The sequence below is a fragment of the Lissotriton helveticus genome, chromosome 9 (assembly GCF_964261635.1).
Source record: "Lissotriton helveticus chromosome 9, aLisHel1.1, whole genome shotgun sequence".
Classification (NCBI taxonomy): domain Eukaryota; kingdom Metazoa; phylum Chordata; class Amphibia; order Caudata; family Salamandridae; genus Lissotriton; species Lissotriton helveticus.
In genome coordinates this window covers 578,244,839-578,268,216 of record NC_136070.1, presented here as the reverse complement: position 1 = coordinate 578,268,216, position 23,378 = coordinate 578,244,839, and the positions used below count along the sequence as shown (strand labels likewise).

Sequence of the window (23,378 nt, the reverse complement as noted above, 5' to 3'; positions counted from 1 at the left end):
TGGTAAATGTCCTCTACAATGTTAGGCATGGCGGTTTCAGTGCTGCAACCTTTCCTGAAGCCTGATTGGAGGGGGTCAAGTAAGTTAAAAAGTTCAATGTGTCTGTCAAGCTGAAGGACACATTTTTCCAGGGCTTTCGAGAGAAGGGGCAGATTGGAAATAGGACGGAGGTTGTTGAGGTCATTAGGGTCGGCAGTAAGGTTTTTGAGAATGGGGGTGATTTGGCCCAGTTGTAGGGAGGTAGGGACACAGCCGGTGGCTAGGGAAGTGTTAATGTTCGAGGTCCAGGAAGGGGTAATGATGTGTTTGAGATTTTGGGCAAGTTTAGAGGGGAGGGATTCTTTGGTGTGGGAGGAGGGTTTAAGTTTCGCAATGATGTCAAAGACATCTTTCAGTAACTGGCTGGAAATTATGCCAGGCGGCGTTATTTTTAAGGAGAGTGTTAGGGGGATTGGAATCGTGGAGGGAGGAAGGAATGGAGGGGAACGGGAGATCAATGTTATGTAGGATCATGGAGGGAGCAGGGGGGGTGGGAGGGATGCAGGTGAGTTAGGATAGGTGTCCAAAATGGAGGTAGGGGTCGGAGTCAGGAGGAAGGATTGTTCTATTCTAGCAATTTTTTCAGAGAAAAAGAGGGCTATTTCTTCGCATCTAGTGGTCGAGGCCAGAAGTATAGGAGGAGTAGATGAGGTTTGATTGCGAACAATCTTAAACAGTTCTCTGGGACTATTTTTGGCTCGGTCCAGTTGTGCTCGGAAAAAGGATGCTTTTTGTTTAAAGATGTGTTTTTTGTAAGATGATCTTGCAAGTCTGAGGCGAGCTAGGTGCAAAGGGGTAGGGTGTTGTTTCCACGTTCTTTCCGTCCGTCTAAGTGAGCGTCTTTCATTATTAAGCTCAGAATAGAACCATGATTTGGAAGGAATGGTTCTTTGGTTTTTAAGCTTCAGCGGGGCCAGGAGGTCCAGGGTATCCACGACTGCTTTGTTGTAGTGTTCTGTAAGCTCATTCGCGTTCAGTGAGGGAGGGATGGCGAGAAGTTGGGCATGTTTGGATTCCAGTAAATCAGGGGGGATATTATTAAGATTTCTGGGCAGTTTCATGGGTTTAATGATTTTCGTGGGAGGAGGGATGGCAGAGACCGCTATAGAGAACAGAATGAGATGATGGTCGGACCAGTCGATGGGAACGATGTTGGATAGGAGGGCTAGATCTTTGCTTGTAATGATGGCATCTAGGATTGCTCCTTTGGAATGGGTCGAAGATTTACAAAGTTGCTCGAGGTTATTGATCTCGAGAAGGTTGGATAGGAGGTGATAGAGAGGTTATTAGTCTCATTCCAATGGAGGTTGATGTCTCCTAGGGAAATGTTTTGGGAGTTGGAAAGTGACAATTGTGTAAGAAGGTCGGATAGCTCATCAACGAAGGGATGTGTATTGCCGGGAGGGTTATATATGTTGTGAAGGCGAATGGGTTGGGAGCCGTGAATTTTGAGTTCAGCTTCGAGGTATTCAAGGGCGGAGTAATTAGTATCATTATGATCCTCCCAGGGGACTCTCCCCTCACTTGGCTCCCAAGTTATGTCCTATGGCACTCCCTCCTGGTAGGGGCTGTGTAATGCTGTCGAGGATTGTGGTGAACAGAGAGATGTGTATGTCTTTGGTAGTGTCTGGAGGGGGCAGGCAAGGGATAGGAGGAGGTGAAGTAGGAGGAAGAAGAGGCTGGGGAGATAGAGGAGGAGTGGAAGGGGCAAAGTGGATGGGGCTGGTGCCCTTGTGCCTCTTTTTATGCTTGTGATTTGACTCTGGTGCTGAAGTGAAGCCCTCTTCAAAGGTTGACTTCCTCTTAAGTTGTCAACCACCTTGGGCAGTGGTTTAGAAGTCTGAGGATGTATGTACAGTCTCTTTTGCCTGACATCGAGCTCCATTTGGAGCCGCTCAAGGATTGAATGCTTTGATTGGTGGCAGCTTTCTTGCAGGTGGTCCTCCGTGTTGAAGGGTAGGGCCTCTGCAGCAACAAGGTCGACGGTCTCTGCACAGAGGTAGAGGTCTTGGCTCCCGGTTGTTCAGCGCCAAAGGTGGCGTCCGCTCCAAGGGCTTACGATGTCAGCGGCGTCTTGGAGCCTGTTGTAATTTTTAACTGCAACATGGGCTTCGGTGCCAGGAGGCTAAAATGTTTGTCTTGGTGGCCGGTCAGGAATGTTGAGTGCCTGTGGATGTGTGTGTGTGTGTGTGTGTGGGGGGGGGGGTGCCAGCCCTTTTAGCTTCTTGTGGGTTTGACCTGTGCCAAAGCAATGAGGTGCCCCAGAGAGCTGGCTTGACTTCATAGGCCTAATGGCCCGACAACCTCGGTATGGTGCTACGCCTCACCGTAAGAGAATTGGGCGGGTTTGGTATGAGGGTCTGCTACACTCTGCGACCTGCGGTTTTGTGTGTGTGGTCCAGTTGCTTTGTCGTAGAAGTGGATTGTTCCTGCTCTTCTTCAGAACCGGAGACAAAAACTGCTGCTTACAATAGTTGGTGGCCGGAATGTCCTCAATGTCTTCGGAGCCCAAGGATCTTCCCCAAAGATATCCGGTGTATCCTCTTTGGAGTGTCTTTACATCTTGATAAAGAGTCTTTTTGGACCTAAACACCAGGCAGGCCTCATGCGTGGTGTCATTGTGTTGAGGCGACAAGCACAAATTACACACCAGGTGGTGGTCAGACCAGAGGTATTTTGCATTACAGTGGGGGCAGTGTTAAAAGGGGGTCTGTTCTATCACCAGCTGTGCATTCTCGAAAGAGAAAACATTGAGTTGAAGCTTGGGCGCTCGAGGCCCCTAGCTGGGCTTGCAACCCTGCGGTGACAAGTCTGTTGATCCTCTGTCTCGTGGAGGTCTAGGTAGTGAGTCGGCAGTAGGAAGTCATTTTCCACTTTGATTGGTGTCAAAATTAGACTTGGTGCGGTGGAGTAAAGTGACTCCGTTCGTCATGCTCGAACCATATGGCAGAAAAAAACAATCTAAAATGGAGTCCGGGCCCATTTGCAATGCACACATAAGGAGAAGTCACCATATACCTTGTGACTTAAGAGATTTTTTCAAAAAACAACAAGTTGCAAACATCCGAGCCTTACTCTAAATGGTAGGAGTTCTAAGAGCATGTGAATCTATTCAACTACACGCTACAAGCAGATGCTTACTCGGTAAGGAAAGCTTTCCTGATATTGCCTTTCATCAGTTGAACTCCTCGATTACCACAATAACTTCTCCTTTCTGTAGTGTGTGTTTTGTGACAGGTTCTAAGATACTTAAACTCTTGACCTCATGTTGGACAGAGGTTCTTTGAGCTTGAACCAGGACAGTTTTTTAAGATGTTCCTTGCTGTTGTGTATTTGGCCCTCATTTTCTCGACCCTGTGGGATCTTCCAGTGTAAGATACAACGTGTGCTCCATCATTAGTGTTTTTTTATTTGAAAAAGTCCTGCATTGAGCTAATTATGTCCTCCATTTCCATTGCCGGTTTCATTTTTCAGACTGATGTTTTGCTACCTTGACAGCATACTCCAGTTCATCTCACTTGTTGGTTATTCCATATTTTCCCAGTATTTTTATCTGTTTTATCTGCTTTATCCTAGTTGTAGCCAAGGTTTGCAGGGCTTGCTCTGTGGTATTTGTATTAGATCGTTTTGCAGGCTTCGCATATAATTCTAGAACTGGTTAGTAAAATTTAGGGGACTACTCATACTCATAATATTCTGGGCGTAATGTTCTCTGCTGTTTGCATCATCCTATTATTTGTTTGTTCCCCATCCAATTGTATGATCTTGCTGTCTGATTATGGTCTACTTGCAGCATTGGAACAAGTTCCTTTTCTTTTTTTTCATTATGACTTTCATATTTAAATTAATTAGCATTGCCTCTGCCCCCTGCCTCCCAAACTTGGTAGGTCAGAAATTCTGGATGCTCGTATCCTTTATGTTGTCCCAGGTCTAACCAATACCCCATTGATAACGTTGTTGCTGTTGGTGGATTGCTTATTTCAGTTCTTTACTAATGCCTCTCTACTAGTGCTATGGCACCTAGCAGCCCTTTCAACCCCAAATTCACACCCTGGAGACAAGAAAAGCAAATCCAGATCTTGCCCTTACCAGCCTCAGAGCTGGATCTTGAGGCTGACTTTCACCCCTGTCAAGCTGGTGGAGATGTCCTCCTGAATTTGGTGTGCCGGAACAAATTGCAACTCTTTTTCCCAGCCATTGACTTGTAGCTTAACGTCTTGGCCATCTCCCAAGCAGTTTTGCACACAACATTCTCGAGAACCCTTATTTTCACTTACAAGTTCCATATAACTTCTTAACGTAGGAGTATTTAATTTAATCTGGGTGTACAGTGTTTGTTTATTAGTTTATTTTCTATCTGATTTATAAAGTCTAGTTGGAACTGTAAAGGATCATCTCCTCATTTTCAAGGCTCCAGGTAATGCTCGAATGGATTCAAGTCTGAATTTATTATTGGTTACAGAATGCACATTAGTTGCCAATCGGAAACGAAAACCTTGGCAAAAAATAAGAGGGCAATTGCACTAAAGTCAAAATAGAACGCATAACATTTTGAATGACTAATCTCTTAACATTTTTTTAAGAGCTGAGTGAAAACGAGAATCCCCTGGAACTAACTCCAAATAAACTCACACAAAAAATCTTATAGCAGTCAATGTTAACAGATTGATTGAAATTACAGGGAATACACAAAATACCATTTGGGACTATAGACAGTTTGTGTAGTTATTTGTGATTTCAGTAGCAACTGATTGTCATTGTGGGTCATTCGAGTGGGACATTCTTTTGCTGTTCACCCATAGATAATAGTTTAAATTGACATTTATAGAAGGCGCCCAACATTTTTCTATTTGGTCCTTGTCTTTGGAATTCTTTGCTAATATTGACTAGACGAAGAAGCCTCCTGACCTTTGTTTTCCCCTTTTTTGTCTCCCCCACCCTTTCACTCTTCGACCAGCTGTTCGCAAGTATGGCAAAGACTTTGCCGCTGTGGCCGAAGTGATCGGGAACAAGACGGCGGTGCAGGTGAAAACATTTTTTGTCAGCTATCGCCGCCGCTTCAACCTTGAGGAGGTGCTGCAGGAGTGGGAGGCGGAGCAAGAGTTGCACGGGCGCCCTGAGGAAGGCAAGAGCACCAGTGCCTCGCTGGCTAGCAGCGAGGAGGAGGAAGAAGTAAGAACTTTTGACTGCATCCTTTCCCTGTAACAATGGGGTTGGCGTCTCTCGTGATGATGGGGGGCAGGGAGGGAGAGTAAAGATATCCTGTTTGTAATTTACACACTGTGCTTTGGCTTCTGTTGCTTAGCACCGTCTGGCACTGTTAAGTCATTCTGAGCTGTGCTTCTTGCCTATAAGGGTTAGCATCTAGCTCCATGTCATCAAGACACCATATTTCCAGTCCTGGGCTTTTATTTTTACTAATCGTTACGAGATGGGTGAGTCCCTTCAACTCCCAGAAAACATAGTGTTGAAGGAAATTCAGGACTGGAAATATGTGAAGATGGATGGAACTCTTGATTTGGTCTTGATCTGCAGTACTTTTGCCATATACCCCCCCCCCCCCCCCCCCGGACCATCTGTTATCCAGCAGCCTAGCCAGCAATCTTGTCATGTTTGAGACATTCACCATTTTTCATGATTCCCAAATTCCATTCCACCCATGTTCCCTTTCTCATTGGTACTCCTTTCAGACGTATATCTCGGTTTCTTCTGGGTTTTAATCACGATAAACCTTTGCGTTTTTTTTGTTCTGACCCAACCCCAATGTTATAGCTGTTTCTGGTTGTCCTTCGTGTTTCCTGTTCATAAAACGTATTCTGTTGCTTGTTCTCCTTGCTTTCTAGATCCAAGATGTTCCCTTTTGCTCTTATTTCCAGTGTTCTTACCAGTTTCAGAACTTAATTCCTCAGTCCTTCCCTGTTCTTGTTCCTGCCTCATAGCTCTCTACCTCAATGTACCTCTTATTCCCTTCTCCTTTCTGTTTCATGTACCTATCTCCCCCCTCCCACCTGTTGACCTTTTTTTCCTGTTCTGCTCTTTATTTCCTTTGTATTTTCTTTCTAGTGTGTTCCTTTCTTTATGGTGCTTTGTGGAGCCATATGACAATACTTAGTGCATCTTTCCCAATTTGTTTGTAGTGAATGCTTTAAAGGCAAAAGAACAATCGAAAATGTGGTCTAGGTCATCTATTTTTACATTTGTATCTTGCTGTAAGCAGCCTTTTTGTGCTTTGTGGAGCCCCTCAGCTGCTTCTGGCCAGCCTAGATCAGAAGTACATATGAACAAAGAATTACCATGGCAACTCATCGTCAATAATAGCATCCCAGAGTAGCATTATACCGGTCCACCAAAAGTGCCTCTGCCTTGTCAGAGTTATGACGTGCTCTGCAAATGCAATTACATTAGGATACATTCTCCCTTAGTCCAGGAATGCATTAAACAAATGCACTATTAGAGCATATTATTTTGAACTGACAGTTCGAAGTTACTGTGCTAGTGGTGCTTGTAGGACAAATTTTCCAATTGTAATTGGCTAAAACCATTATCATTGCTGGCTTGGTTGGTTGAAAGTCATGGTTTTGTGTCGTGAATCTTTTCTGGATTCACTTGCTGTGTATTATTCCGCCATCTAGTGGTTGGGTCTGGAATCCTTCTTTTGTAGTAGTCTCTCTTTCTGTTTTTTAATGTATTTATTAATTATTTTTGTTGTTGGGCATCAACTGTTCTCACCATTTGGTGCTTAGTCGAGCCTCTCCTGATGTCAGACGCTATCCCTGGAAGCCTCTGTGCATGGATACCATCTTGAGATTCTTTTTCGCTCCATTGGGTGTGGAAGGGTCGCTGAAGGCCCTCCAATCTTCGGAAGAAGAAGAATAAAATGAAGGACCATCGAAAACAAAGTCAAAGTTCCAGAGAGAAAAACCGCAGTCTGAAAGGTTTGGTTTGAAAGGAGAAGTTAGTGGAGCACATGGACAGCTGACAAAGGACAGTCAGAGAATACACGGGCATGGAGGCCCCTGCTGAGGTCATGGAGAACTCTGCCTGGGGTGCCACCATAGGTTTGCCCAGAAGGACAACCACCAGGTGTGTAATCTGTGCCTAACGTGAGAACACAATACTGAGGGCTGTGAGACTTGTGCAGGCTTCATGCAAAAAAGAGTGAAAGGAAGGGAGAAGCAAAGACAGGCGCATTACGCAATGCAGGGAAAGAAGGAAACTACACCTACAGATTATAACCATTTCGTTTTGCAGCATGAATCTGTTTGTGGATGAACATGCTGTGTCTTATATTGCCTTCTATTGGTTGGATATGGAATCGTATCTTGACCTCACCCTATTTTTTTTTTTTTTTTTTTTTTGTTCCTTTGGCATTGTTGGTCACTGTTTGTTGGTAAGTCCATCCGCTCTTGTGATATCTGATGTGCGCCCTGGAATTTCCTGTATGCGGTCACCATCTTCAGAATCTTTACTCTGCCGTTGGGTCTGGAAGCAAGACAGAGGAATTCTGAAAGAAATTGAGAAAATCATAATTGTCGAGAGAGAAACCGAAAGGTTCTCCGCGAAACAACCAACTAACACCATACGATGACAAGTTACATTAGGGAAGATCCCTTCTCCAGCCCTGACTGGGAGTCCCGTCGGACCAGGAGCACGTGGGCGGAGAATACACTGAGGTGAGGCAGGAAAGGGAGACGGAGAACACCACTTTTTGGTTTTCCGCCAACTGCCACCACAAGTTTGTGCAGAGGGATCTGCACAAGATCTCAATTTGTGCCTCCCCAAGGACTGTAGTGCTGAGGAATGCTTGGCCTGCACTGAATTCCAGCCGAAGAAATTCAAAGTAAGACCAACATATAGCTGGCACATTACACCAAGGCTGAAATATGGAAGAAGCAACCTTTCCTGAAGGAGCTGGGCCTGTCCAGTGAGGAAGAGAAGGAAAACCGTGGACACCAAACTGGCGCAGAAAGGAGACACGGATGTCAAGGAAAATGTGATCAACGTTGAGATGCCTTGAGGAGGACAGAGAAGAAAACCGAATGCAAGTTACAATAGAAGGTAAAATGATATTCCTACCTAGCCTTAAAAGCCTTTCAGAAAGAACTATGGGGAAAGACAATGCTAATACAAACAGACAACACAACCTCCATATTCTATGTAAACAAGCAGGGGGACACCGTCTCTACCACTGTCAACATTATCACAAGAAATGTGGAATTGGGCAATGGCAAGAAAAATGGAGATCCTAGAGGTCCACCTACCAGGGAAGGACAATGTCGAAGCAGACAGTCTAAGCAGACAAAATACATGGTCTCACGAATGGGAACTGAAACCGTTAATACTCATGAAGGTCTTTCAAAAATGGAGAAAACCAGAAATAGATCTGCCACCAGTCCATTCGGAATGCACTGTGGATAAACTGGTTAGGGAGATTTGCATACGCCCCCCACCGCCCCCCACCGCCCCCCCCCCTCCGATACCACTACTTCACAAGGACATCAACAAATGCAGAATCAGCAAGACTTTGATACTAATTGCACCACGTTGGGCGACATACTTGGTCATCACAACTATTGGAGCTATCTCAGCAGAGAATTCACAAATTACCAAACAGACAAGATCTATTATCAATGCAAGAAGGAAGGGTGCTTCACCCAGAACCGGAGTCATTAAGTCTGGCAGCATGGCTCCTGAAGGCTTAGAGTTTAGACATGTAAAGTTACCTCAAAATACAATGGCTGTCTTAAGAGGGGCAATACCACCTCCAACCAGAAAGTGTTATATAGCAAAATGGAAGCGATGCGATACTCTGGTGTCTGAAGGAAGGTTTACTAAAGAAGAGCACCAAGGATGGGACAGTACTAAAGTACTTAACACATCTACTGGATTGGAAGTGGGCTTGCGCATCCTTGAAGGTTCACTTAGCAGCAATAGTGGTGTATACAAGAGTCGCATTGAAAGAAGTTTCTTCACTTCACCATTCATTAAGCGGTTCCTAAAGGGAGCAAAGAGAATTGCACCCCCTAAAAAGGTACCCTCACCCACATGGAATCTAAATATTGTACTCACTCAATTAATGAAGGCACCATTTGAACTGATACACAAGGCTACATTACAAAGGCTCACACTAAAGACTGCTTTTTTTATTGGCTATAACATCACTAAGATGCGTTGGAGAGTTACAAGCATTTACTTTACAGGAACCTTATTTCCAGGTACACAAAGACAGAATTGTCATGAGCAGTGATCCACAATTCATGCCAAAGGTGATCTCACAGTTCCACATGAACCAACTGAAACATATACCAAGTTTCCTTCAAAAAAAGGAAACGCATGCAGAAAGGTCATTACACGCTCTAGACGGCCAGTAATGTATTACATCGAAAGAACAAAGGCTGATGAGGAAACAATGTTGCTCTAAGTATCATTTGCAAATGGTTTTCTAGGAAGACCAGTAACCAAGAACACAATTGCAAGATGGATAGCCCAAACTATCCAGTTGTGCCACAAAAATGCAGGAGAGGCTTTACAAAGTAATCCAGGCACACATTCAGGAAGGAAGGGAGCAACCATTGCCTTTTTACACCACTTGAAGACATTTGTATGGCGGCAACATGGTCATCAGTTCACAATTTCACAAAGCAGAAAACTTTTGCACTGCAAAACGTGTAGTTTTTAACTGTCGGTTTAGTTTTGTAGCTTTGAGAATTTTCTGGATTCACAAGTCAACCCATCCTCCTCCGCCAATGATGAAGAAAGGAAGCAAGGAAAAAAAAAAGAATCTGAAGTTGGCGGCCAAAGGTGGGAGCTTTTTTTTTTTTTTTTGCAGAGTTTTATATAGCGCGAACTAGAACCGAACCGAATCAGTTATCAGAGCGCTTTACATAGCACCAGTTACGTTACATTAGGACACACTTTAATTTTAGGCACGGGGAGATTAAGTGATTTGCCCAGAATCACAGGGGGTTTTTGGCGTCGTTACCGAGACTCGAACCAAGTTCCCCAGGTCCGAGCGCCTTAGCCGTTAGGCCAACCCCTCTCCCCCAGCTTCCTGAGGAAGTAAGACGATGTCACAAGGGGAGGCTGTTGATGCCCGCCAACAACAAAAAACAAAAATAGTAGAAGGACTAAAGTTTTTTTTACAGAAATTCCAGACCCAACCACTAGATGGCAGAATAATTTACAGCATGTGAATCCAGAAAATTCTTCAAACTGCAAAACTACACCGACATGTAAGAAACTGTTACGATCATTATTTCTACAGTTAAAAAAAAAAAATCTTAATGCTGACATTGTATTGTAATGGAGCAATTGCACTTGCATATAAAAAAACCTTTTAATTTTAAAGCAGACTTCTTTTTGACCATTCTCTTCTACTTTAAATACTTTTCTATGAGATAACGGAGTTAATGTTTTTAACAGATGTTACCCTTTTGATCCAAAATATGAGGATTCTGCAAGACCCTTCTAACAAGTAAATATACGACTGAGTTGCCTGTGTGAACCAGTAATCTAGATTAGTGATATCTGGGCTCTCTCCAACACCTGCCTAGGGCTTTTATCTGTTATGGTCATTGTTTGAGAGGTGCCTTGTGGCTTCAGAGTAAGACTCTTTTCAGCTGCCCTTTAGCTTATTCCCAACCACTCGATTAGCCTTAAAACGGCATATCTTTATAGTCAAAAAGATTATTTGTGTCCCCATCCAGAAATATTCTAAGAAGATAGACCACCTTAGTCCTCAGATCTCTAGAATTTTTTTTACTTTTAAGAGTTCTGAACTGTAATACTCCTGTCGCCCAATCTAGGCCCCTTGCTGGCAGAATCTGCAGTTTCTTTTTTCATTGTTTGCTGCTTTGTTTTCCCAAAAGTGACATTTCAATAGGGCTTGCCTGTGCTTTTCCATATGGAACAAACTGTTGCTTTTTAATTTCAAGAGTTCCTGACATTCCGAGCTTGAAGTAACAGCTTTTCAGTTACTCCTTCCCTTCTAAGAAATTCTTTCATTTGCTTTGTAGGCATTTGTCCTGTTTGTCTAAAAGAGAGGCCAAAGGCCAGTGAGGAGAGCTTCTTCCATCAGGTGGGATTACAGAGTGAGCAAATACTGCTGACACGATTCCCAGTTTCTAAAAAAAAATACTGACCTTCTTACAGAGTAGTTTAACAAGGCATTTGTAACATGCTTTCTGTAATAAAACAAATCGGACTCTATTTCGAGCAAGGTTTTGTGTGAAAATAGTATGCCAGGACTTTCATACTGAGGAAGCTACACGTAAATATTACTGCATCTGAAGCTACCCTCACTGTTAAATATTAAAGTAGATTATGAAGTTCTGGGTGCTGGTAAGTTGATTGATTACCTGATTAGCTGCAGTATCATTTCTATGTGGCACCCACTAGAATAATAGGTGAGGAGTAATCAAATATTTCTTAATATTCTTCATCGAAGTTCTGCATAGATTCGAGAGAAGTGGTAATTTTCGATTTGCAGATTTTAGGTACAGAGATGCTTTCTTACCTTAGAGCATGCAATAAAATTGACAGAATCTCAGAAATAACACTTCCTACTGAATGATAAATTAAGAGTTTAATGTTCAAAGAATTTATTAAAAACCTTGGTAGACAATTAAGTGTCAGAAATGTAAAAACATATGGGGGGGCATATGTGCAAATCAGCATTTCAAAAATCTGAGAGATCTCTTGATTCAAACGTAGGTAAGAACGAGGGATAAATAATTAAGATTGGTATATGTGAAAAAGTGAACATTCACTTCTTTCAGTTCTACCAGTTACAATCCTGTTTTGAAGAGAAATATAGTATCCCATATACACACTGATATTAGTACCATATTCGAAAAATGAAATTCCACCTGTAATACTTAATTCTGTGTATCTTTTCAAGAATGTCTGTGCGGACTGTTCTATTTTGGGATACCAGTAAGATAAATATTATTTTGTTAACATAAGAATAATATCAGCATTATAAATGAGCAGTCAGTCCCCTGTGGTAGTAAATGAGTCGAATAGAAATGAAACTCATTTATATAGTAGTTAGCCCACAATTCTGGAACGGATGTGGCAAAGCATTTTAATGCTGTAGCACACAAGTTAATTCAAGTCTGATTGCAAACTCTGGAAAGTCTACAGGTGTCAAACTGCTGTTGATCACAAGAAACTAATATTACAGAGAAACATTTTCTGGATGAAGAGATTAGACCCAGTTGGACAGAGGATTAAACAAATGTTACAATATGAGTTGTTGTCTTTTAGACTGTATTAGAAGCAGACAATGGAAGTGAAATGGGTGCGATATAATTGGGTAATGGGGAGGACCAACGTAGAATAATGATGGCAGATGTTCTGCAAGGATGTTGAACGGACTTTCGCTAATGTGCAGGTACTAGACAGGTATGATTTCACTCGTGTTGTGGAGCTTGAATATATTGTGAGAAATCGGATGACAATAGTCTTGTTATTTTGCTAGTGGATTTGCGTGTCATTAATGAATGAAGTTATAAAGGTGAAGTGAGTGCTCCTGACAACGATTTATTTGGTAACATAAAATGCATTGAGGAATAAACTCCGATTCATGCCTCTCAATGTTCGAATGAGTCAATTTGGTCATTGGACCAATACGATGTACAGCAAATAAAATATTTGAATTGTCTTCTACAATTCAAAGGGATTCAACTTACACTTCACTGGTGAGAGAAAAGCAACTGGGGTTGATCATATTCTGAGGGGGTGTGGCCTATCAATTCAGGTTGAAGTGGCCCTTTTGGGGCTGGGTCAGTGCTGATTTTTACAGATCACCATTTGTGCAAAGTTCTTTGAGTTCCTTCAATGACTTTTGTGCTGCCTGAGGCAAATTGATCACATTAGATTAAAGTTGTGACTTCAAGCAGTTTTTGGGATGCTAAAATGGTCTTGTTTCTCACCTAGCAGTGAATAATCCATAAAGGTGCATGTAGTGGAATGCAGCAAGTGGGTTGGGTGACAGCAGTCTAAAGGCTCATCCTATACCTTCAAGTCTACTTCTGAAAAAGTTCACAGTCCAGCTGTGAGGCAAGTCCATCAGTAGGATCAGTAAAATGATGACCGGACAGGAGCATCAGCAAGGGAAGTGGCAGGCAAGAGGCTAGGAAAGGTCATTTAAGGATGCCAAAGGCTGAATTGAGCCAATGAGTCCTATTCAGTATATTGTAAAAGCCACTCAGATTGTGTGTTAGATTTTGAATTACAATAACATTTTTGTATAACCAAAGTAAAACGTGTATGAAAAAACTGTGCTGAAAAAATGCCTCTCCTTGAATGTTCCTTTTGCCAGGGGACTCTAGTTTTTTTTTACTTTACTGATTGGTTCCTTTCAGATTTTAAGTGTGTTTTGGTACAATTGTTCCTTTGCAGCAATGGAGGTAAAGTCTGGATAGTATTAAGCCTCCAGTTGTGGCATAAATTGTAAGCTAGTCTGTAATTTTCCAAGTTTGCCCAGGTATTACCAGACTAAACGGGGGCTGCTTGTGCCTGCCACTCCCAACTGACACTACAGTTACGCATGCCAGTGACTCTGCCGATTGTGTGTACTGTGATGCTCTCCTTGTCTTGTGAGAACAAGCAAAGTCTAAATGCAGGGTCTCCCAAACTTTTCTGTAATAAGAACTACTTATTTTCAATTAAAGTCATACCGAGTTACTAATATTAGTGTGGTAATAGTGACCACATCAGACAAGCTCACATTAGTGGCCACCCCACGTAAGATTACCGCAGTGATAATTTCAAGGTTGCCAGCAGTAATGTGAAAAAAGGCTTTATCGATTTGCAATGCCTCTCAGCGGTTAATACATGACGGCCATAGCTGCAATGCCCCTGGCATCAAAGTAACCTTAGCACTAAGTAACTCCAAAACCTCATGTTTTATCACTCAAATATCCACTTTAAATATATTTTTTCAAATCAAACCATTTTTCTTCAAACAGCATATACATTCTGAAAGGCAAACATTTTTGCCTCAAAGTTTTTCAGTTTTGAATTTTGGAATACATATTCAGCCAAGCTTAAAGCTTGGAAATTTAGTAGCCTGGGCTGCACAGGAGAGGTATTTACAGGCAGCTGGAGAGCAACTTTTTTCAGAAGCCCGCCGGGAATAGTTCATCTAGAGTGACGCAGACTGGAAATATTGACCCATTAGTCAAGTGCCAACTAGGACTGCCTCAGTTTTTTACCACCACGGTTATTTAGATTTGTACATACAAGGAAAGCTGGAAAAAATGGTTCACAACTTGTAGGCTCATCTGGTCTTTGAATAATAGTACATTTTATCATCATAAAACTGGTACTCTGGGCTAAATTAAGTTATGTCTTTCTAACTCTTTATTCTTGTCCCTACTCTGGATGCTTGTCTTGATGCCACCCTGGACGTTGAGGCATGCACAGATCAAGCTTACTTTCAGGGCTGCCCCTCTGGTGCAGGGGTATCTAATGTAAGCCCAGCAGGGTCTGATCATCCTGGATTTTCAGACTATCTCTTTAAAATACATTTACAAAGACTGAATCTGAATCCATCTCATTTACATATCGGTAGTTCTGCTGAAAATCTGTCAGGGATCCAACTTCTGGGCCCTAAGCTGGACATCTTGTCTAGAGGCATGACTAGTGATATAGTGCTGGTAAAGGCCAATGCTCACTGCATTAGTAGCCTCAAAAACATTTTGCAGGGCAGGCCTTTCTCATACCCCATTCTACAGGTGGCCATTACCACAGCTGCCTCTCTCTCAGGCTGGGATGCGCATCTCAACAACATGACTGGATAGGGAAGGTGGCCCCCTCAATACAATGGTTACTCCATCAACCTGAATTACATGACCGTCATGTACTTCTGAAACATGGCGGCATCCACACTTTCCTGCTATCAACACTAGTGCAGGGGATTAAGCATTTGTCTACCTGACACAACATATAACTCTAAGCAGACACCTTCCGGGGTTGAACAGCAACTTTGATGCATCAAAATGTCTACATGTGGGAATTCCCCCGCAATTCCTACACAAGTACTTCCAGTGTTAGGCACTCGCAAAAATACATATTTACCACCCTAAAAAAATGCAAAATACCCAAGCTGTGCAAGCAGCCCTGGTACTTCATGCTCCTGGAGATGTTCATCGGCCTTCACAAGAAGCTTCCGCTCAGTCCGGACCTTCTCATGGAGAGCCAAAGCCAAATCGGACACCCTCAACCCAGACAGCTTAACCTAGCAATCTGTCACCTGAGATGCTTCTTTTTGCTTCCCACAGAAATGCATGCCGATACGGCAAGAAGCATGTACACTTTGTACACAAACCTGCTATGCTGCAAAGGGGAAAAGGTTTGTTCACTACTGTATTTCCAAAGACCTGGACTCCCTATAGCTTAACTTTCAGGACATCATCTACCTTTTACATCTGCAAAAGTCTGGCCTTCTCTGCACATCAATATGCCTAAAACCTAGGTGCTGATGCATCCAATGTGCAAAACAAGGAACTTTCATCCCTATTTGAGATCCCACTAATCAAGGCTTGAATGGTTTGAAGAGGGTCATACCTCTCGGAATACTACTGCCCCATGTGGAACATCAGTGTAGTCCCCACGAGGCAATCCTTTGAACCTCAACACTCATGTCCCCTTCCCTTTCATGGAAGGTAGCTTAAAGTGCCCATTACTTCCCTCAGACGTATTAGTGAGCTGCAAGCACTCAACTTACAAAGAAACTTTCATCCAGGTTCACAAGGATAGGGCCGATCTTTGAATCAATCGTATGTTTCTCCCCAGGGTAGTATGACCGTGTCACTTTAATCAGACTTTTCCGCAGCTAGATTCAGTAGCAGAGAGAGCCCAGCACATGTTGGATGTCAAAAGAGCTCTTGCGTATTGCATCGAAACGACCAAGCCCCTTCAGAATTCTGAACATCTTGCAAGGCCTCACAGAGGTCATCCCATCTCTAAAGCCACTATAGCTAGATGGATAGTACAGTGCATCCAACCCTGCTACCACAAAGCTAAGAGGGTCCTACCTGTGCTGCCCCGGGCGCACTCTACCCATAACAAAGGACAGCCATAGCTTTCTTAGGCAACATCCCCCTAGCTGATATCTGCAACACGGCCACTTGGTCAACACCACGCACCTTTACTAAGGACTACTGTGGGGACATCTTAGCCCACTTGTAGGCTATGGCTGGCCAGATATTCCTAAGGACCTTGTTACAGACCTCTGCATCATCAACATACTAGCCACTGCTTATGAAAAGTACTGCTTTATAGATTATCTACAGCCCATCATGCTATAAACGGAATATATTACTTACGCTGTAAGTCTCTGTTCATAGTGCTGTAGATTCACCCCAGAAGCCTGTACTTATTGCTGATCTGTTAATAACTGACGCTGCTTAATATGCATAGTGCACCATGCTACGCTCATGCAACGTTCCATCCATGCTCTTAACCAGTATATTAAAACAATCTCAGATGGAGTTGGTGCACATGCGTATTGTCCATTAAGACAGGAGTCGCAGCACATCTCCTGACTCAAAAGACTTCTAGGGGGAGGGGAACTACTTGCAAACATCTGAGCCAACAATAATGGCACAAGTATGAAAGCTTGTGAATTTACAGCACGGCAAATTACAAACAGGTGCTTAGACAGTATGTAACATTTTGCAGCGTGAATCTTTCTGGATTCACTATGCTGTGCACTTGGAATATAGTGGCCATAAAAGACTGCGAATTAAGTGCAGTGGGGGGCAAATGCCTCCTAGCAGTACAAGATACCTCAGTCTGGCCATGTGTGTTCCTTCACACTCTGATGGGTTAAGAGGAGGCTGTACTCGGACCAAGACGATGAGAGCGAGTTTACAATACGACTTTCTTTGACTCGCAAAATCTCTTAATGGACAGGTTTCTTAATGTGGTGAGACTGAGTGGTCCATATGAACCAAAACTAGGGCAGATGACTTAGGGGTCGATTCAGATCCGGTAAAAAAACCGTCGGTACGAATCGTATCCGGAGCCCTCTCTGTACGACTAATACACAGGCTGTACGACCCGACGAGTACGATCAGGACGCGATCCGTACGGTCCACGTCAGGTAACGGCGATTCGTACGGAAAAGCGCACAATCACATACACACCGCACGGTGCGTACCCCCAATGATCGCAGGGGTACGGTGCGTACCCCCCCATGATCGCAGGGGTAGGCCTCGTACACCCAGCGTACATGGGGTACGGTGCGTACCCCCCATGATCGCAGGGGTATGCACGTACCCCATGTACGCTGGGTGTAAGGTGCGTACCCCTGCGATCATGGGGGGTACGCACCGTACCCGGGGGGGGGCGTTCCGTACCTGTTTCGGCACGAACTCTGCTTTTACGGCTGTTTTCAGCTCCCGTAAAAAAAGGGTTGTACGTGCGTACCCGACATGTATCGTACTTGCTGGGTCGTACAAACCAGCCGCGAACCGTACCGATGGTGCATACAGCGGGTTCCGACGGAGACGCGTATGGGTATTCGAGTCGTACGGTCTCTGTAAGATTCGTACGGAGTCCGGCTCCTGGTACGAATCGTACTTCGACGTACGTACGCGGGACGTTGCAGGGTACGATTCGTACGGGAAAAACACTCCGAACAGCTATTCGGAGCGTTTTTTCCCGAATCGGAATCGACCCCCAAGTGTACATAAGATCTGAAAAAGTTCAAAGTCTATCCCTCCAGGTTTGGCTTGGGAAGGGATTCCTGGTGTGCTTGATGATAACATGGAGAGCTTGTCTGTATGTGTTGGTATTTGTAGAGTGCAAACTGAGTGCACAAGGAAAGGAGCACTGAAAACTGGACATGGCCCCCCGGAAGAAACATTAACTTGGGAAAGTTCAACGATGGACTGTCTGGGCTAGTGTTTCTTGAGTGGTGTCTTCAGATTTTTGTCCCCCAATTGTAAGAGTTGCTAATGATCTGATGTCGATGCTGCTCCAAATCCTGGGAACATGAACGAAGGGTTACCTTTTTTTAACTTCTTAAAATGTTTGTTCTTTAGTCTGTCAATATCCAGACTCTTTGTGTTGCGTTGCCTCTCAAAAGAGGCTGTAACATGGATACTGTTATGCAATGAACCGGTTTCTTATATTCTTATTATTAGATTTTGAGTTTTAAAATGTACATTAAAGAAAGAAAAAAAACACGCAGAGGTTATCTCCACTAATAGGAGCAGGAAACATGTCTAGCATCCCAGAAACTGGTACTACAGTATACTTGAAACCCTCCTGGTGCTTGGAGCAGGTTCAGACCACATTACATGCAATATGTTAAACACTGTGCAGTTTCAAGCGAAACCAGTAGTTTAATGCAGTGTATTATGTACGTTTTTTGGGACACCCTAAGCTTTCAGTAAGTATGTCTTTCTGCCTCCATGCTCCCATCCATATTCCTCTTCTAGCCCTCAGTAAACGTCCCCAAAGGCGATCCCCATTTTGGACATTATCAGGTCTGTCAACCCCCAAAGCCTCTTTAACAAATATCTTATACTTAGAAATCTCAATATGGTCACAAATCCCCAGTAACACAGTTGTTGTGGAGACAGGGAGCACCCATCACTAAGTGTAACTTTTCCGCTACCCCATTCCAAAGTTGTTGGATCCTTGGGCAGTGCCACAGAGTATGACCGAATGTTCCCTCAATAACCCTGAGCTTGGTTTTTGAATCACTGACCCAAAGCCAATTCATGGGCATCCTCTGGTTATGATCTGGAGCTCCGTGGTCTTGGCAACCTGCAAACAGGCTCACCGCTTTAATCACAGTCGGGAATATATGGGAATTCAAGCATAGGAGAGACTGTTTTGCCATTCTTGCCTTCAAGGCTTGTGGTGATTAATTCTTTTTAGGTCATGCCATCTCATCCTTTGCTGAACAGGATTATTTTAAATTACAGTATCCAAGCTCTCTACTTTTATGGAAGACCATTTTAGCCTCTGCATTTAGATTTTCCTAGAGAGTGCAATCACGTGGTACTCCAAGGTGTGTGTTCATGGAACAACTGAGTTGGTGAATCAGAGTGTATTCCTTGTGTTCACGGTGTCTTTTTTCTCACCAGGTGCAAATTACCGCTGTAACAAAGACGTCTACCCAGACCACAACCACATCCTCTGCTTCAACACCCAGTGCTGCTGCTGCTTCCAGCACTGCCCTGTCACAGCCACCACCGCTCCTAAGACCAACCCTGCCTACAGCACCGACGCTACTACGCCAACCTCCGCCGCTCCAACAGGGCCGCTTCCTCCAGCCCCGGCCATCTCCCAATCAGCCACCGCCGCCTCTCATCCGCCCAGCAGTAGCGGCCTCCCGCCAAAACACAAGATCCTCTCTTCAGTTGGCCACTGGAACACCACTCCCCCCTTCCTTGGTGGGTTTGCAGGCTGAGCCGCCAACATCTGTACCATTATGATGGCGCCTTTGAAACTCTTGGACCAGGAATGTTTGCTTTCCAGGTGGAGTCAGCCAGCAGCCTTTGACTTGGGAGGGAGGTATGTGTGTTTAGGGTAGGGCATGGGGGCAGGATTTTGAGAAAAGTTGCTGGTGGAGTTGCAAATTCACAGACTTGATGATGTGTTCTCTCCAACTCTTTTTTTAATATGAGCTCTGTGAACTTCTTGAAGAAAGACATTGGCTCTCCTGGACGCTTGGTGGAATTAGCATTCATCTGGGTAAAGTGAACTACTTTCATCAACCCAAGAATTCAGATTGGAACTTCCTGGCCTCCAGTCTGTCATGCTGGTGCCTGCGCATGAAAGTTGATTGTCTGCACTGCTCAAGGATGGAGGAGCTCTGGGGCATAGGGTGGGAAACCAAGTGCTTAGACTAGTGTGTAAAGTTGTAGCCAGTGGATTGGAATTTAGGCCATATCTGTATCCCCTACCACAATGTTTTCAACCAAATAATGTCCCAGTGGCCCTGGTAGAGGGGAAACCTTGTCTTCATCTGTCTTTCCACTAGATGTTCTTTGACTTCTAGCATAAACAAGTCCCAGCTCGCCTTCTTCCTATGTCCATGTTCTGCCACACTGTACTGAGGGTCGGGGGCCGAATATAAATAACCAGAACCTTTGAAATTGTACAATTCCACAAATCCAAGTTGAAGAAAGGTGCTGGATTGGCACAACTTGAAGAATTCGTTTTCTTATGAGGTATGTGGCTTCCAACACCTCCCTAGCAAGTTTGAAATAAGCATGCATGGGATGCCTGTTTTCACTACTTGGCCCTGATTAGGTCTCCAGACACAATAGCAGAGGCCTTCTTTCAAGACCACGCCCGAGGCTGTGGGCATGAATCTGCCAAAAGTACTTTGGCCAGAGGCTGCCTTTGACTACAGCGCAAGGTTATACTTACCACAAGAGAAAGTTTGATCTGTTGGGGTTTTATTTGCCCCGTTAATTTTGCTCCTTTTCAAACCGTTTAGAGAAGGCTAAGCTTGGTACAAATGTTTCAGTTCAACTTAAATAACTATGGCGTAAACTCAATAAAAATAATCTGCTATGCAGGAAGCACACCCTGTTGTTCCACTAGGGGTTGCACACAGCTCTGCCAATTTGCCTCAATTTATTTCCTTTATGAATCCCCAACAACTCTACCATTGCACGTAAACTAGCACCTGGAAAGCCCACTCCTTCTCCCCACACCAGGCTCGGTCAGTGCCCCTCGGTTCTGGGCTGCAGTGTCACTGCTACTCCAGAAGTAGGACCCACACAGTGTTGTCTACATGCCCCTCACTAGCCCTGCTCACCGATTTGAGCAAAGTTTTTGGGTGCAGTGTTGCTTCAACCTTATTTTGGGGGCAGAGGGGGGGGGTCACAGGTGTTTTAGATGATTCCCTTATTTAAGGGGAAATGTAACTCTGAAGAAGAGTGCTGTAGGACTTGCCTGACGTTAGGAGTGTGTCTCCAGCCATGTCTGGTATTACTGCCTGGTACCAAAATATGCACATGGAGGTGCATACCCCTTGAGAAAGGGCTGTGTTTGAGGCTTTACTCAGCCTTCAGTTAGAAGGCCGTTGGACATTTTGGGAGCTGGAGATGGCTGCAAAAGTGGAAGCTAAGATGGATGGATCTCAGCGTGCATGTTTGGTTGTTCAAGAGGCGGGTCGCAGGCAGGTTTTTTTCAGGTCCAGGTGGGCCTTGGTATTGCTGGACACGGGTACAGTGACGCACCTTGGATAGTGAACATTTGGGTTGCAGCAACAGGAGTGGATTTCACTTAGGACATTTAGTAGGTGTGATCGTAAGCCAGGGCTGACGACCTCGTTCAGATTTATGGATCCCAATTAAGACGTCCACAACATAAAGCATGACTCACAGAGAGGTCAGAGCTGGAAATGTGGTGGTAATGTATACCACTTATCAATCTGTGCAGTACATCTTAAGAATGGATGTCTAGCTGCTAGGTCCACTTGACTAAGCCTTTTACTGCAGAAAGATGTTCCATCAACACCTGTCTGGCTGGAGAGGGCAGGTCCGTCTTTATGCTGACAAGTCCCTTGGTGGTCCCCGTTTACAATTTCTACACAATGGGACGATTTGCAACAGACTGATTGACTTGAAATGCCCAGGCCAGTTGCACAACATGGCTCACCTGCCCCAGGTTATGGTATCATACTGTTTTTTTCTGCAGGGTACTTGCACAATATAGAAAGAAGCATTTGCTGTTCTTAATGACTATGCTAATATTGGCCCTGCCGTATTATTAGCTGGAAATGTCAAGATCTAACTCAAGTTAGTCAAGATGACAGTACTCTGGCAATGAAGGCTGTACCAGTCTCGATTTTTAACACTTACAATGTTCTCTCTCAGAGGTCCTTCTCATAATGACAAGCTGGTCATTGTAAAAAGTGACATCTACGGACCAGAAAGAAGATGAAAGACTTGAAACACTGAATTATTTTTTTTGTATTTTCTTTTGTTAAATTATTTTTGTTATACCATGTAGATTATTTAAATTGACTTTTTATCTCCCTCTTTCATGTTGTTACTGTGTTAAGTGATTACCGAAGCATTCCTCTTTTTGTGTTTGCATCGCATTTTCAATAAAAATATTTTACTAGACTTATCGGTGTTAAGCTTTTTTCTTCCTATTTTATGTTCTCTCTGTCACCGTTTGGTCAGAGTACAAGAAGCTCTGGTGCAAAACGCGTCTTTCTTTTAATGTTTTATTACATCATTTGAATTTAAAGTTTTTCTGAACGGAGCTAGATGGCTGGCTGTTGGTTTGGTATTTTTTTTCTTCAAAGTTTTTAAGTACTTTTCTTGCACTTACAATATACAAAACATATCTTTATATAGCCTCATTAATAGTGATTCCTTTTTTTATGTATCTCCTTCAAAATTGTAACAGCATATAACAAAATTACAGGATTTTAAACCAATCTCGTTAAAAGCATTAGATAGTAAAATGATGCGTTTATCTTAACAATTATAATCACTTACTGGATACAGTAACTGATTTAAAAAATCACTTATGTTTACAAATGTCCAACATAACAGATATATACGTAATAAGGTTCCTGAAATGTTGCTTGCAGGCCTTGGTAAATACATTTTGTTGAACTGCGAAACGTTGATTACCTTATAGAGTAGATTTAGGCAAAAAAAATAGATGCACTTCAATAGCACAAGTCCAATTTTTACTTTTCATGGGTTTCTCCCTGGTCAGCAAAACATTGTTCAAGGAGCACCACAAATTGCCCATTCACATGTCGGTTTGTGGATTGCGCTTTGATTTTCGGTTACCTTTTGTCTTTTTTCCTTTGTGGCAAGTGGAGGAAGATATGCAAAATGATGTAGATTTGCACAACAATAAGTTTCCACTTACCTCAGAATAGAAAAAAGCTTTATTCTGAGGCGTAATCATTCTGACAAACACAAACCCCTTCACTAGGAGGGAATTTCTTTCATAAAGTATGGCAGACGGACCATTGCTTGATTTAGACTATTGACTATATTGGGTGGTTGCAATAGGTGGCCTTGGATATCACCCTTACCTTCTGCATATACGTAATTACCCTAGAGGGCAGCCTTTCCAAATTACTTAAAATGTAAGTCTTCGCTTGGTAAGCAGCTGTGAGGAATGGGGGTGTAGTATATTGCGTGGTTATGCGACCTCACCGTAAAATAGTTACAAACCCTTCAGAGACAGTAGATTTTGTCTGTTAATCCCTCAGCTCAACCCCGGGTAGCTGTCGCACCAGGGCCGGCTTTAACACTGGTGGCGCCCTGTGCGACAATGTTTGTTGGCGCCCCCACCCCAATGAACACATCCGCCATGAAATTCCCTTC

General features: G+C 43.6%; 1 protein-coding gene across 7 annotated transcripts in view; it reads left to right on the top strand.

Annotated features, from left to right (window-relative positions):
- Positions 1-22,148, top strand: part of RCOR2 (REST corepressor 2) — a 248,168-nt gene extending 226,020 nt beyond the window's left edge. For 6 of the 7 annotated variants that reach the window (XM_078660543.1, XM_078660539.1, XM_078660542.1 and 3 more), the window contains exons 12-13: positions 4,997-5,211; positions 19,149-22,148. In XM_078660543.1, coding sequence (XP_078516669.1) covers positions 4,997-5,211; positions 19,149-19,499 — 566 coding nt within the window. In that variant the 3' untranslated portion in view covers positions 19,500-22,148. The remainder of the gene's footprint in view (positions 1-4,996; positions 5,212-19,148) is intronic. The other variant, XM_078660544.1, reaches the window with a different exon arrangement.
- The last annotated feature ends 1,230 nt before the right edge of the window (positions 22,149-23,378 follow it).